The 15,601-nt window shown below is 27.3% G+C and overlaps 2 protein-coding genes across 2 annotated transcripts in view; one reads left to right on the forward strand and one right to left on the reverse strand.

The window, feature by feature from the left end:
• norpA (no receptor potential A) overlaps positions 1-326 on the reverse strand; it is a 55,359-nt gene extending 55,033 nt beyond the window's left edge. The window contains exon 1 of the mRNA XM_089225713.1: positions 227-326. The gene's annotated coding sequence lies outside the window, so the exon portion shown is untranslated. The remainder of the gene's footprint in view (positions 1-226) is intronic.
• An 848-nt stretch (positions 327-1,174) lies between these two features.
• On the forward strand, positions 1,175-1,921 carry LOC149056362 (52 kDa repressor of the inhibitor of the protein kinase-like). The gene is made up of 2 exons (XM_089227595.1): positions 1,175-1,660; positions 1,735-1,921. Exons 1-2 carry the CDS (start codon positions 1,338-1,340, stop codon positions 1,919-1,921), a joined length of 510 nt encoding a protein of 169 aa, XP_089083721.1. The 5' UTR covers positions 1,175-1,337.
• The last annotated feature ends 13,680 nt before the right edge of the window (positions 1,922-15,601 follow it).

Here is a 15,601-nt window from a genome sequence, read left to right on the forward strand (position 1 = left end):
AAAACATACTATTTGGTACCTATACCTATTGCTATATTTACAACGATAATAATATAATATTTATCTGTAAATAGCCAATGTATAGTATCATAGACGTGTCAAAATAATATTATATCAGTATCATCATAGGAGCTTTAATTCTTATGTAATTATTATTAGACCTATAATAATATACATCATAATGAAATAAAATTATTGTATTATGCGATGGATTTTTACCGCTTACCGGGACAGCGCAAATAAGACGGCGCCGTTAGACGACTGCGGCGGCGACTTCGTGGACGACGATGTTGCTGCGTGGGCGGTCAAGGAAGTACTGATTACGGTAGCGAAAGATTTCGCGTGATATATACGTTTGTGCAGCGTCGGCGTGTGTGTGTGCGCGCGCGGCGTGCGTGTTTTTTCCTCTCCCTTCCCACCGACGGTCGCACATTCACGAAAACCGTGCCCGCCTTTAGCCGCGTAATAGCTGGCGGCGGCAGCGAAACAAAACGCAATATCGATCGGAAAAGCGCGCGCGGAAACTCTCACAAGCAGAGACGACCACCATCGCTGACGGACAAATCGGGTGGGAGGGTTGATCGCCAGACGTAAAAAAAAAATAATATCCCGCCGTTCCTCGTCTCGCGGTCAGCGATCGTTTAAACACGCGCCACAAGGACCGTCATCATCATAACATTATCGTTTTGGCGGTTTGTCTTTTGCACAGGCCTGGGATGAGAACAGGAGGAGGAGGAGGAGCAAACGTTTTTGTTTTGTTTTTTTGTTAGAATATTATTAATTCATATTATTTTAATCCAACTGCGATGGCGTCAACATCTCCGAGCTGTTCATCTGTGTACATTATAATATTATTGTGCGTAGTTATTGAAATAATTACAATAATGTTTAAAATGCGCGTATCCAAGACGTGGAAAAGTTCAAAGGGTATATAGATGGTGTGGATTTCAAAAGTTATTCACAGTGATGATTTTGGATAGAAAATACGGGATTTTTATGCGATGCTATATCGCTAACCATCATAAACTCCTTCTAAATATTGTTTTGGTTGACAGGGGATTTCGTACATGTTTTGAAATTCTCGGAATTCTCGAACGATACAATAATAATAATAATAATAATAATATGTTGAATGGTTAAGTTACTTAATATGTAACAGTGAGTGTCAATTTAACTTAATATTCAAAAAAGCAGAAGAAACTGCAATTAAAATTGGTCTAGAGTTAAAAATACCACGAAGAGCTATCAGACAAACACAACGAGATAATTATCCAAGTAATAATATTAATGACTTTTTTAGACAATCTTTATTTATTCCCTACTTAGATTCCATAATAATGTCAATTAGTGATAGATTCTCTGATGAAAATTTAAAATCATTTTCATTATTTAATTTACACCCAAAAAAAATGATAAAAATGAATATTGAAGAGTTCAGTGAAGTAGTTAAATCTATCAATAACTTATATGGACCTCTTCTTGATAATTTTGAAGAAGAAGCAATAACTTGGTATGAAATATGGCTAAAAAAACCATGTGATCCAAATACACAAATAATTGATTTACTAGAAGAATCTAAATACTATCCTGCTGTAAATACAGCTTTACAAATAGCTATTACATTACCAGCAACTTCCTGTTCAGTTGAAAGAACCTTTAGGTACCTAACATATTATTATAAACCATATTTTGTATTGATTATTTAATATTGATTATAATTATTATCTATTTTAGTGCTTTGCGTCGTATCAAGACATGGGTAAGATCTACAATGTCCAATATGAGATTAAGCAGTTTGGCACTAATTCACATTCACAAAAATAGATTTGACGATATATTATTTTTTGAAAATCACAAAACCGATGTTATGAATCATTTTGGACTAAATGTCAGACGTTTATCATTATTATTTGATTCATAATTCATATAATATTATTAATAATTTTATAATTTTTTTCTATGTATTGTATTAGTTATGATTTATATTATTATACATTTGGAGTTATGTTTAGATAATAATATAAATATATGTAAAATATAGAATATGCATTTCAATTTGCACCCACTGAGCTGATTTCCTGCGGGCGCCCCTGGTTAAGTAAACTATAGGCGTTTAGAGCAACATAATGCCTATTTTATAATTTTGATATGGGCGATGTTGGATCTTTACTAATATATATGTATATATATATATATACATATATATAGAGAGAGTCAAAGAAAGAGAGAGGGAGAAACCTCATGTTTATAAAAATAAAAATAAACTAATATTTGTTGAATCTGAGGTAATTTCTCTGCCTTCGATCAACTGCCTAATGGTTCACACCCTCTCAAAACTAGTACTGCTTGCAGGGATTATAAATTATAATGAATGTCAATTTTTTTATTTTTGACATATTTATATATATTATATACAATTATATAGGTACTTAAAAATTATTTCGCATGACCCACATAGTTAGTATATAGCCAGGGTTGGGCAATATCAAAGAAACGATTGTATCTTGTATCGTGATACATAATCTTAAAGAATCAAGTGACATGTATCATGATTCTTTTTTTGAGTATCATGCCCAACCCTGTATATAGTATGTAGTAGTCTGCGTTGTATATATTATAATATAGTATAGGAGCGTATAATATAATATAATAAAAATCCGACCGCAGTCAATTTAGACACTATTGTGACTAAAAACGAATGTGTAAGTGTGCGTGTTAGAGTGATTGTTCGAGTGTGTGTGCGTATACAGTAATTAATAATTATATATAATATGCAGGACAATGATTACAATGATGGTGTCGATGACGATTGAAATATACGTATTGGTGTAAAACATAATTATGACCGTCGTCAATATTGTTTCAATGAACTTTTAATAATAATATGAAGATCATCACACTGAACGTATAAAATTAATTAAGTATAGCCGTATATATAGATACCTATATATTAAAGGTGGAGAAACTATAATTATTGCGTATTACTTGCAGCTATGTTTTAGCAATTTTCAAGAAATTTACAAATCAACATATACAACGGAAATTGAAAACCAATTAAAGAGACGATGATGATGGTTTATATTATTGATCTTTAATAATATTATAATATTATTTTAAAAGAATAAAAAAAAAATAAAAAAATAAAATAGTTCAAAATGAGTATAATAGCTACGTTATATTGTTTTGCTAAAAAATATCTGATATGCTGATTTATTCTTTTTTTTTCATTGATCTAAAGCCCGGTGACTAAGGCCATTAGCTATACATAGGCTATTGGGTGTGGGGTGGTACGGAAGGGGTTATTTTTGTGTATTGGGTTTGTATGTTTTTTTAAGTGGGTAGGGTTGTAACACGTGTTTGTGTATGTGTGGCAAGGATATGTTGCTAAAAATCCCGGGTGGTCACCCATCCGGGAGCTAGCAACTGCGGCCGGAACGTACACTCAGTGCATTTCCACAGATTGAGCGTACGACCTCGCCTCACCAAGCCACAGATATATTCTTATTTAAAACATTTTAATATAATAATATATATATATTAAAAATCAGATGAAAGAACAATAAATAATATTGTATTACAAAAGGTTAAGTTTGGCAAGACTCGTGGGAGGAGACTCCAAACACATGTAAATTTAAGGAAATCAAACCATCAATCAACCCATGGAAAACACCCTCACCTTCATCCAGGCACGAAGAAGTAGTTATCAGAAGATCTCGGATTGGACAGTCCCCGTCTAACGCACTTGTACCTTATAAAATTATGACCAAAGAAGACTGCCCGACCTGTGAACTCTACGACAAAGAATTTACAATCAAACACATCACTCTGGAATACCCCAAGTTCAACATCTCCAGACAAATCCTCGCAAATCCATCATCGATTAAACAAGCACTTAGAGAAGAGAACTGCAAAAATATATACAATTTCTTCACAAACATAGGTTTTGCAAAATTAATGTAATAAAAAAAAATAAAAAATAAAATTGTATATAATACATATATTTTACATTACCCTTTCTATGTATAACATAATGTCTCCCCATAAAATTATTACCTTATTATCTTATGCTGTGATGTTGAAGCCTTTAACCCAAAAAAAAAAAAAAAAAATAGGTATGTTAAGTTACACTTATGGCTGAAGGAAAACACTAAACTTTAAACAATCAATTTAAAAAAAAAATGTTCTTGAATATTGTATGAACTAATTTTATTTTTATTTAAAATAATAATCTTAATATTACATTCATAAAATTACAGTTGAAAAAAAATGCCAAATAAATTTAATTAACGTTATAAATGCTTATTAAATTACCTTTCCTATGTTCAAATAAAGCTAAAGATATGCATTATTCATTCGCGCAATTAATTTTTACATTAAAATATTAAATTATTATATAAGACAACGAATAAAATAAAATAAAATTTCAGTTTTTTTGTTTCATTCAACAGCGATCGATACTCAGGTCAGAATAACAAAATATATTATTTGTGTTTCAAATAATGAATTACCTGTTTACTGAAACAATAAACAATACGCAAGTTATTATTACATATTATTTAGGTAGGTAACCTACCTAGTACCTACGCTTTTAAATAAATAATAATAATAAGGATTTATTAAGCTTTTCACTTTAATAACTTCCGTTTGGACCAAAATATAGTATATATGATGATGTTTAAAATTGGAACTTTATTTGGTATGAATTGACCGAATACCGTATATATGATTATTTATTATCTCAGACGAAGTAGTTGTCTGATATACGTAGGTATCCGTAATATATTATTTACACATCATAATTCATAATATTATCGTAATAAACAATATTTGTTTGAATCTTGTTTTTTTTTTTTGTAGATTATGTATTTTATTCACATTTAGTCTGACTTGTCGATTTTATGATCCTGCAAACTATAATTAAGACAGATAAATTTGTTTTTATTTTGTCGTTGTTAATTATGAATATTTCTTAAAATTCGCAAGGTGACAAGTCAATAATGTTATACACCAAGAAACTACCACGCTGTGTTATATTGTTATATACAATAGGTACCTACATATTTAGATAGTATACATTATGTACAATTCAAAATATAAATTATTATATACTATTATTTTAACCAAAGTGGTAAAACGAATATTTTGCCAATCAAGATTATATTATTATTACCGATTATACCTTAATAGCTTGCCACTTAACTATAGCAGGTGTTTATATGAATCAAAAATGGGATAGTTAATGATAGTAATTAATTTAACGAACGTTAAGTTATACCATGTTAATTGTTGAAAAAATAACAAACGATGAATTTAAAATTAAAAAATTAACGTAGAGAAAAATGTTAGCTTAACCCAGTTAAAAAGAAGTTAGTACATTTTTTTAAACACTATATGTGTCATATATTATATTGATTGTGGTCCAAGTTTCATTTTTTTTTAATTATAATTAAATATTTAGGTAAATATTGTACACTCTATTATTCCTTCTTATTGCTCCGTAACGATTTAAGTATAATTTCACGTAATTTATAGTGTCGACTACATTTTTTAAACAATGAATTTATTTTATTCTTTTATTTTTATTGAAAACAATTATGTATCAGTAAATAAAACACAATTGATTAATTAATTTAGGGAGTTAGTTCTTAAACTGGAATTATCTAAGTAATTACATTTATAGTTAATCTTAATAGGAAGTTAAATATAAAATAACTTTAAAAGTTTAAACAAATAAGTTACTAACTAGTTGATGCTCATTTTTAATAGTTAGTATTAAATGATTGCGTGAATCATGCTATAGCTTATAGATATCAGAAACAAATTAAATTTCAATGGTAAACTCGAGAACTGTAAGGGGTCTTATTTTTGTGTAATTGTGAGTATGCAGTTTGTTATTTAAAATTATTTAATGAGATTATAACCGCATTACAAGGATTACACATACATACTTTTTATCATTTAAGTAACTTTGGAAAGTTATACTATAGTTAATATAATTAACGCAAACAAAAAAATAAGCCTCGAACTGATTTAAAAAAAAAAAATGGATAATGGTTTCTCTTCAAAACAAAATAATTTGTAAAGAAAAATCAAAATATTAGTTTTAATTATATATTAACTGTATTTATCATATTATATATGTGTATGAGTTATTTTTACGCTTCTATTATGTATTTATTGTTATACAGAGTGTCCCACGGAGATTTGACAAATGAAATAACTTTTGTTTAATAAATATTTTTTAAAAACTTCTTTTAAATATAATTCATAGACACTTGCGCTATATTTTTAAAATACATTTTTTATTTTCAGTATTAAAATTGATAAATTTTTTTTTGAAATATTCTGTATAGTCAATTTGTAAATCTGATTTTCAGAAAAATGTATATGGTAAAAACACTTATTTAAGTTAAATGGCTGATTTTTTACGATTTTTTTTAAATATCAATATTTTCGTTAAGTAAATTTATGTTATACTTATATTGAATTCTATAATTTCCAATATTTTACATGAGGACTCGAGTAAAGTAATCAAAATAAATATAATATTTAATTAATATATTATATATACAGTTATGTAATATAATATTTATATTATTCATACTTCAACTAACCTCATGAACATCAATTATCACTCTATACGACTATTATACCCATGTGCCTCGTATATAAATTTGATACGTTGACGTATATTGGCGCTTGGAAATAAAAATTATAAAAGTCCACAAAAAAACTGCTAACGACACACCTTGGGACTACGGGATCAATTTCCCCTTCGAATCCAAAATAAGTGAGTTGTTCCTATTATGCTAATTAATTGGTTTATACATCCTACACGACAACATACTCTTCCTATATGGGCGTCCCCAGGGAGGGGGCAAGACGAGACATTTGTTCCTTGAATTTTAAATTTGTTTTCCACAGATCTGTAATGTGCCAATTTAGTAAACATGGATTACTTTTAAAATGTAAGCATAAAATATATAAAAAAAAACACTTTTATTTATATTTTTTAAATTAATTTTCTCTTTACCCCTAGAAAAATGGGAAGACCATGTCTTCCTCTGTAAAAATATTTAAATGTAATATGCAGGATTATTATTAAAAACACGCGGTATCCTGTAGATCTCAGTTTGAAATCTTGATTTTATTTGCTTTTTTATAATTATATCTGTACACGTTTCACATAATTACACCACCGTTATAAACAAACAGAATTACATTTTTTTGAACTTCTACTTTGTTCGATCCCGGTGATGGCAATGGTAAGTAAAATATTTTAGGAAAATACCAATTTACAATATTTTGGTCTGACGTTACGATGAACCTCAAACTATATTTTTTTAGAGTAATATAATGATAGACATTCACGACGTGAGTTTACTTATCCACATATTGCTGGTAAAAAAAAACGTAGTAAACGTAAGTAAAAAAATAACTTTTTCAAGATATTACAAAATTATTTCAAAAAAAAAAAAAAAAAAAAAATATGATATAATAATTATGTCACGTAGTTATAGATTATTATTTTATTATTTCCAATGAATCTAAACTTAAAAGCAATTATATTTAAATAATTAGTCATAAATATTTTGACGGTAATATCATGTACGTTATGTACCTTTATACCCATGAAAAATATCACGTATTTCCATTTTGGTAATATTCACTTGTGTTAATTCATTATTATGATAATATTTTATCTATTTTCATTCTATTAACATGTATGTGTCTTAAAAAATTGAACCATTTATCATTTGACTGATGACATATCACTATTTCTTCAGTCTTCGCCAACCATTTACATGTATTGAATAGATATTATAATGTTGATGTAACTAATTAATATACCAACGTCAGACGAAGAATTAATAACGAATATGAATTAAAATGAGAATTTCTCGTTGTAATATAAGTATCGATTATCAGACCCAAAATTACTTGAAACGACACGGAAATATTCCAATACAGTGAAAAAATTCGATTATAAGACTCAAATTTCGTTAGACATATAATAGAAAATTAATTTTTCTGTTTGTTATCAGTCACAATTCTTTAGATAATTAGTGAAAATACCAGTGTATTGTCATGTGTAATATACCAGAGATTTTAAATAAAATTTACCCTTAAGTTATAAAAATAGGTAACGATAGGTCTTCTTTTTTAAAATTAAAAAAAAAAAATAAGTTTGAAAGATTATAAAAATTCGAATAAGTAACGAATGGATTGAATAACCATTTACAGTAGATATAATGACAGTTAAATTGTCTACTAACATAGAAAATCAATTAATTGAGCTTACTTGTGTTTCCAAACTTAAACAAAATATGTTTATCGAAACTTATTTGGAAATGTTTTAGATACACACTCTGAAATTATTCAAAACTAGCTTTTTTTTCTTCCATGACAAACAAAGTTGACATGAGTCATGAAATCCTTTTATAAAAACAGTGGGTCGTGAATCAAAAAGGTTGATGACGTCTGCCGTATAATATAGTATAATACATATATAAATTTTATATATTATATTGTATCTATTGCATTTCTATTTCAAATGTATCATAATTACTATTTTATTTGTATGTATTTTATAACATAGTTAATAAAGTTAATAGGTAATTTATTACAACTTTTATGGGTTTGTTCCCACTTTACATATAAGATTCACTTTTTATTAGTCCCAATAAGTCTTATAAGCGGCATCTACTGTAAATAATATTTATTGAGGGTTAGTTAATAATATAATAAATCTCCACCAATTTATTTCAATTTATTATAATTATTGTAACAATTTTGAATAATTTATTGCTAATGCTACAATACGCATAATAGGTACATAATTTGTAATAATTCGTAATAATGTCTATTATAAATGTCATTGCATTATTTGATATACAATTCGATAGGAGTTTTCTAAATAAATGTATGATATTTTTTTTGTAATAATTGTCGAAAAATTTTTTTTTTAATTGACTTGTTTAAAAACAAAACATATTTTGAAAATTTAGTTACATACAATTCAATAATTTAAATTCGTTTAGAATTGACAAAAATGAAAAAGTCAATGTGAACTCATGAAAGTTTTTAATAATTATAGGCTTGCTAATTCTTTTGGTCTCTAGAAGTTCAATAAAATACGTCGAAAAATGAAAATATGCATATTTTTTGAAATATTGTTATGACTTATAATATTATTTTAATATTTACCTACTATTTATAGGCCATAGAACGAAAATATAATGGAAATTTGTTTATTTATTAACGTGCTTTAAATCGTCGAAAATCGGAATTTACTGTTTAAGCGATTAGTAGTTTTAAATGTAAAACACTAACCCTATATACAGCAATAATACAATACATAAAATATAAATAAAATAATATTATTACAAAAGGATTGACTGACATGAGAAGCTTAACCGCAAAACAATACGGTTAAAACCAACACTATCATCAAAACTTTAATTGAAAACAGTAACTATGTCCTAAATAAATTACACTATAATATTATTATAATGCAAAATTCTAACGATTGATTGACACTATAAGTGTACATTTAATTATTAGAGTCATTTTTAAATCATACAGACGGGTAGGTAGGGTGTTCTTGACCCGCGTTACGTGTTGTCTCCGTCTTATAAATACGTAACAGAACAAATTTACGCCCAGCAGATCACGTTTGGCTTCATTAGTTTAAAATTTAGAGTAAATTGACTTCATATACAATTTTAAGCTAAGAACATTTTCTGTGTTTGTTTGTTTTTTTTTTTAGCAACTTTTGCGTTGTATATAATATTATTATAACGTAAGCTAAAGTTAGCTAGGTATATGATTGCTATGACATGTACATGTAAGGCGGAGGCAATAAAAGCGGGTGTGACTTAAGGTCCAGTAATATTATTATATCAGCCGATAAAATGTAAAAATATAATAATTATGTACATGGGAAGGAGTTTTGATACGTTATTAAAATATCTATCATATTATTAATGAATAAATAATTCCTTAAAAGTGTATTAAATTTATATATGTATAATATATAATATATATATTATATCATATAATGCGTAAAGAATATAAGCTACCTAATAATATTTGTTTTGTATTCGACGATTTAAACATTATATCATGCATAATATCATAATATAATAAAACTCATAATAGGTGCATTCCGCACCAGCCCAGTTCCCACACTCATCTAAAGATTCGAAGAAATATAGAAGTCTTAAAATACGCTGCAAAGAAAAAAAACCTTGAACACCACATAGCATCACAAATATTCACCTCCTCTCTCTAGCCTCAGAACATCAATGAACCGTGAAAAAATTATAGATACGTATATCAAACTTAGTAGCAATTCAAATTGCCTCATCTACACAGACACCTTTTCTCCGTTTACAAAAACCCCCTTCTGGCAATGGTCCCTTAAAATTAACACGCAGTTTCTTCATTTCAAAAAGAACAGAACTCCACATGCAACAATCACAGCAATCTTCGACGAAATTTTACACACCGAATTCCAAGATTTCAAACAAATCTACACTGATGCTTCCAAAACCAGTGTTGGAGTAGGATTCGCTTACTACACAAATCGTACTCCAAAATGCTTCAAACTACTCCCTGAAGCCAGCATCTTCACAGCGGAAACTCAAGCCATCAAAGAAGCATTATTAATCACTAAGTCAGCTTCCGAAAATAAAATTCTCATAATAAACTACTCTCTAAGCGCCCTTCTAGCCATCGAAGCACCTATAATCCTTCTAATGAGATAATTTATAAAATTCATAACATCATCTCCTCGACTCATAAAGTGATTGAATTCATGTGGGTCCCCTCTCACACAGGTAACCCTGGAAACAAAAAATCGGATACACTGGCAAATGAGTGAATCACCTTGATCTCGTCCTCATCCATTACTACTCTTCCATACCAAGATATAAAAAAAATCATAAACACACACACTACCAATATGTAGCAAACATCCTGGGATGAAATACCATTATAAAACAAATTAAAATCAATAAAAAAAAAAAGTTAGCAAATGGCATTCCCAGCCTAATATATCTAGACGTTCCAAAACCATCAACACAAGAACAAGAATCGGTCATACCAACCTCATCTATATACATATCATAAAACACGAAGAACAATATCCTTTCTGTGTCCAGTGCAACGAACCGCTATCAATCAAACACATGTCCTAGATTGCCCGCTGTATGTCAACGCAAGATCCATCCTTAACAAACCTTCTTCGATGGAGGAAACACTAGGAGTACACAATACTCATTTAATACACAGATTTTTCAAATACATTGGCATTGACACCAAAATCTAACACTGTAAAAAATCTACTACTTACTAACTTTACTTACTAACAAACTGTATTGTAAATATTTAAAACTGTAAAAACTACTAACACATAATCATGTACCTAATGTAATTTCCAACCATATAACAATGTAAACCTACCGCAGGCTAATGACCTTGTTGTTGAAACCTTATTAATTTATTATCAATAAAAAAAAAAAATAAATAAATAAATAAAACTCACAGTATTGTTGTTTATTAGAATGTTATTAATAATATGTTATACAGTGTACCGATTCTATGAATAGTAATAATAATATTATCTGATACATTTTCCCGAACTATCTATATATTATAAATGCAAGTGATAAAACAAAAGTAAAGGTTTCGGAAAAAACATTAAACAGCTATCGATTGTCATGTATAATAACAACTTACTGCGAAATGGTGATTGATTGCGGTGGTTATTAAAATATTCTCTTTTTTAAGCTTTTGATTTTTAAATTTAATTAAAATTGACGAGCTAAAAATCAATCATTCAAATTATTTACACTAGTTAAAACGGATATAACAATGCAATAACACTAACTTGATAGTACAAATAACTCATTAAATTGACAAACAGTTTTCAATTTGTTAAAACTATATTTTCAACATTTTGAATAATATTTATGGCTAATGCTAGGTATATCAAGTATAATTCCACTAAATTGCATCGCATTAATTGATTTCAGATAAAATATGATTACGATTTTATACGATATTTATATAGGTAGTTGTATTATTTAGTTATAACTAGTAAAATAATAATAATAATGCTAATGACCTGTTAAATTGAAAAGCCTTATTCTCAATAATAAAAATATAATAATAATAATAATAATAATAATTAACAGATATAAACATTACATATAATTATGTAGACTTAAAAAGTTATTATGCTATATTTCAATAATTCAAATTGATAAAAAAAATGTATTTAGGTACCTAAGCCATTAACTATTAATAAGAGTAGATGAATTTATAGCCATTAAGATTTGATTAATAAATTAGAATACAACAATTGTGTTTTGTTATTATTAATATTATTACAGCTTATCATTTACTTTTATTCAATTTTCAATTTTAATAAAGTATAAATAAGATTATTTCTGAGGTTCTGTTATTGAATAGTCTCTTCTTCGTGTGTTTCATGTTATTTTTGTATATACATACTATCTTTGTATCCTTATTTTTATTTTTTGGTTTTTGGTGTAAACAGTTTGGATATATTAAAAAAAAAATTATAAAAATAATCAGTTACCAAAAACAATGAATTTATTAGATATTTTAAAAACTTTAAAAATATAATAGGTAGATTTTGAAAAGTTTTCTTAAAAAATATTTTTCCATAAAGTCGTAAATAATAACGTTTGGTCCGTAAAATTTAAAATTAATTGCTGGCTTGAAAAATGAAACAACAATGAAAACGGAGCAAGTAAAAAACTTGCTTAACATCCCAAATATCAATATTTATTTATTTACTTCAATTTTTTTCTTATACCTATGCATATAAAAATATATAATTATATTTTATTATATATTATTATATATTATTCTATATATTATATTATATTATATTCAGTAAATCATAAATACGAAAATGATGTAAAAATGTAATATTAGAATATTATAGTTAAATCATCTGTTTATTATGTTCAACTAATTCAAATTAATGCTTATAATAATATAAATTAATATAATTGTATACATTTCTAGAGCTAATGGCCAATGTTGCCAAAGCTATTACGATCAATAAAAAAAAATATATACATATAAATTACCTAATATTAGGTATAAACCATAAAGTAGCACAATAAAAAAATTATAAGAAATGCATACATGGTACATAACATAATGTTTGTCTATTCAGGTAAACTTTTAACCAATATGTCTATACCGACTATACTCATTGAAAAGTCACTATTTTTCGGTAAACAAAATATTAAGAACATATTTTATGAGAGAAGTAAAAATATTTATTGCTCCTATAATTTTCATTAAAATCAGTTCAATAATAATATGATGTGCTACACACTTGACGCAAGCAAAATAAATTTACTGATTGGAAACACGTCCTTCAGTTTTCCGTTTTACTAAGGTACCTATAAAATGTTGTAATTGTATTACGTTGTATCTAATATTACGGAAATACGGGACATGGTGCGATTTATTTTCTGGTCGGAAAATATAATGACCTTGTCGTTTCTAGGCTATATTGATAACTACACATAGAAAACGATTAACCAATAAAAAATGAATTTGATATCAGATATTACAAAATTCTCGAGGCCTGAAATTAATATTCATTAATTTTGACTTCCGAAAATGTGTCAACACAATATTATTTTTACAAATTGTACAACAAATATTATTTATTTATAATTAGAATTAACATTCTATATCTTTATGATTTTATACTATTTTGAGAATTTATCAAATTATTTTCTTGGTGTTTTACGAATCGTATTAATTAAGCTTGATGTTGCAAAATTAATAAATGTATAATTATAGTTCAGATCATCATCATAAATGTTCTAATAGATCTTAATTAATTAATTATTTGTATGGTCACGAGTTACGACTCGTGGGGGCTTATAGATGGAAGAATCATCTGCAGAGGAGATTGAAATATTTCATTAGGTACAGTAATTTTATTAAAAATTAATGTTACCAACCCGTTATGTATTTGTGTTAACCTCACAATGGGTCTTATTGAAAATATAAGACATTTTGATGTTTGATCATAATACTACACCATATTATAAACCTTATATTTATGTAATTTGTGTTTGTATAATATGCGTTTACATCAATTATGAGAGCATACAGATGTACTTACCTGCAACGTACTATATACTTGAATGGCTTGCAGACTATCACTCTATATGGCGGTAAAATGAAAAAAAATTATTAAAATACATTTAAAATGAAAAGATCAATGGACACGAATAATTTTACAAGAATAAAATTTGATGAATGAAATCGTGATCAATTTGAAAATTCTAAAACATTGCTTTTATTTAAAAAAAACAACAGACTTAAATGGATTATTGTGAACCTAATATTCACCACGTTGTCCCTTGTTCGTCTGTAAGACGGATACAACACATCCAGGCGTGACACTTAAAACAAGCTTATACTATTATGTATGGAAATTATTCGTTCTTTTCTTTTTTTTTCCACCATATAGTAGACTTACTTACAAGAATTGAACTATAACACTGATTTATTCATAAAATTAAACTATTATAATATAATCTACAACTTAATGTTTAAGGTATTACATACCTATATTGTACATTGTGAAGTTGATTTATTAAGTGTCTACATGAGATCATAAAAGCATTAAAAGCGTTAAAATAGTTATTTCGTTGTGGCCTTTCATTTTGTGTCCACACATTTTTCTTGCATAGATATTTGAATTTTGTAAACCTCATGAATATAGTTACGATTTTGATGGAAAGATATTACGCGAAAATCATTAGTAATTAAAACGGATTTTGGTACTTCTATTCATAATAATAGGTTCTTATGTAATTAATAATTGGATAAACTTGAAATCTATTCGTACACGTCTATTCTGTGTGCTGAAGTAAACTAATCTAATATTTGATAATCATTATTCATTGCTAATAAAGATAATTATTATGTTATAGGTACTCAGATATTAAGCCCGCATATAATTACCATGAAACATTTAATAATATTACCTAACTGAAAATATTATAATAAGTATAATCGGCGAGCGATTTTTTTTTAGCCAAATAGTAGATAGGACTCCTTTTATGCATGGTACGGCCCATGTCTGGAAAATATGCAGGGACTTACATCTGAATTTATCTTAATAATACTAAATCCTTCACAATATTCAACATCAAGATTCAATACAATCCAAATGAATTTTTTTTCGAAAATATTTGAACTGACCGAAATCTGAATAATTTATAAATTTCATGTAATTTATGCGGTTAGTTTGATTTTGTAATTAGTTATTTCGTAAATATAATTAACATGGATAATTTAACCATCAATAATTGGTATAATTATTAAGATTATTTATTGTTATCAAAACATTTCAAAATATATGTATTATGCCACGTTCCACCCATGCATGGCATGCATTCAGCAGTATCATCTATCAGGAATGTTTTATAAAACAAAATAACGTACTAAGGAGTAAGGAGTATATTACGATCTAAAAAAATTGATAACCTACTTAGTTTTAAAATTAAGTTTCTCTCGAACTACTTAATTC

Source organism: Diuraphis noxia, unplaced genomic scaffold (assembly GCF_037042655.1).
Source record: "Diuraphis noxia isolate RWA-SAM2 unplaced genomic scaffold, SU_Dnox_SAM2 contig0004, whole genome shotgun sequence".
NCBI classification, from domain to species: domain Eukaryota; kingdom Metazoa; phylum Arthropoda; class Insecta; order Hemiptera; family Aphididae; genus Diuraphis; species Diuraphis noxia.

What these genes read in the sequence shown, in the direction of transcription:
- LOC149056362 (XM_089227595.1), top strand. Translation starts at nt 1,338, where the DNA reads ATGTCAATTAGTGATAGATTCTCTGATGAAAATTTAAAATCATTTTCA. An exon ending in TCAGTTGAAAGAACCTTTAG is followed by an intron (nt 1,661 to 1,734) that starts GTACCTAACATA and finishes TATCTATTTTAG; the next exon opens with TGCTTTGCGTCGTATCAAGA.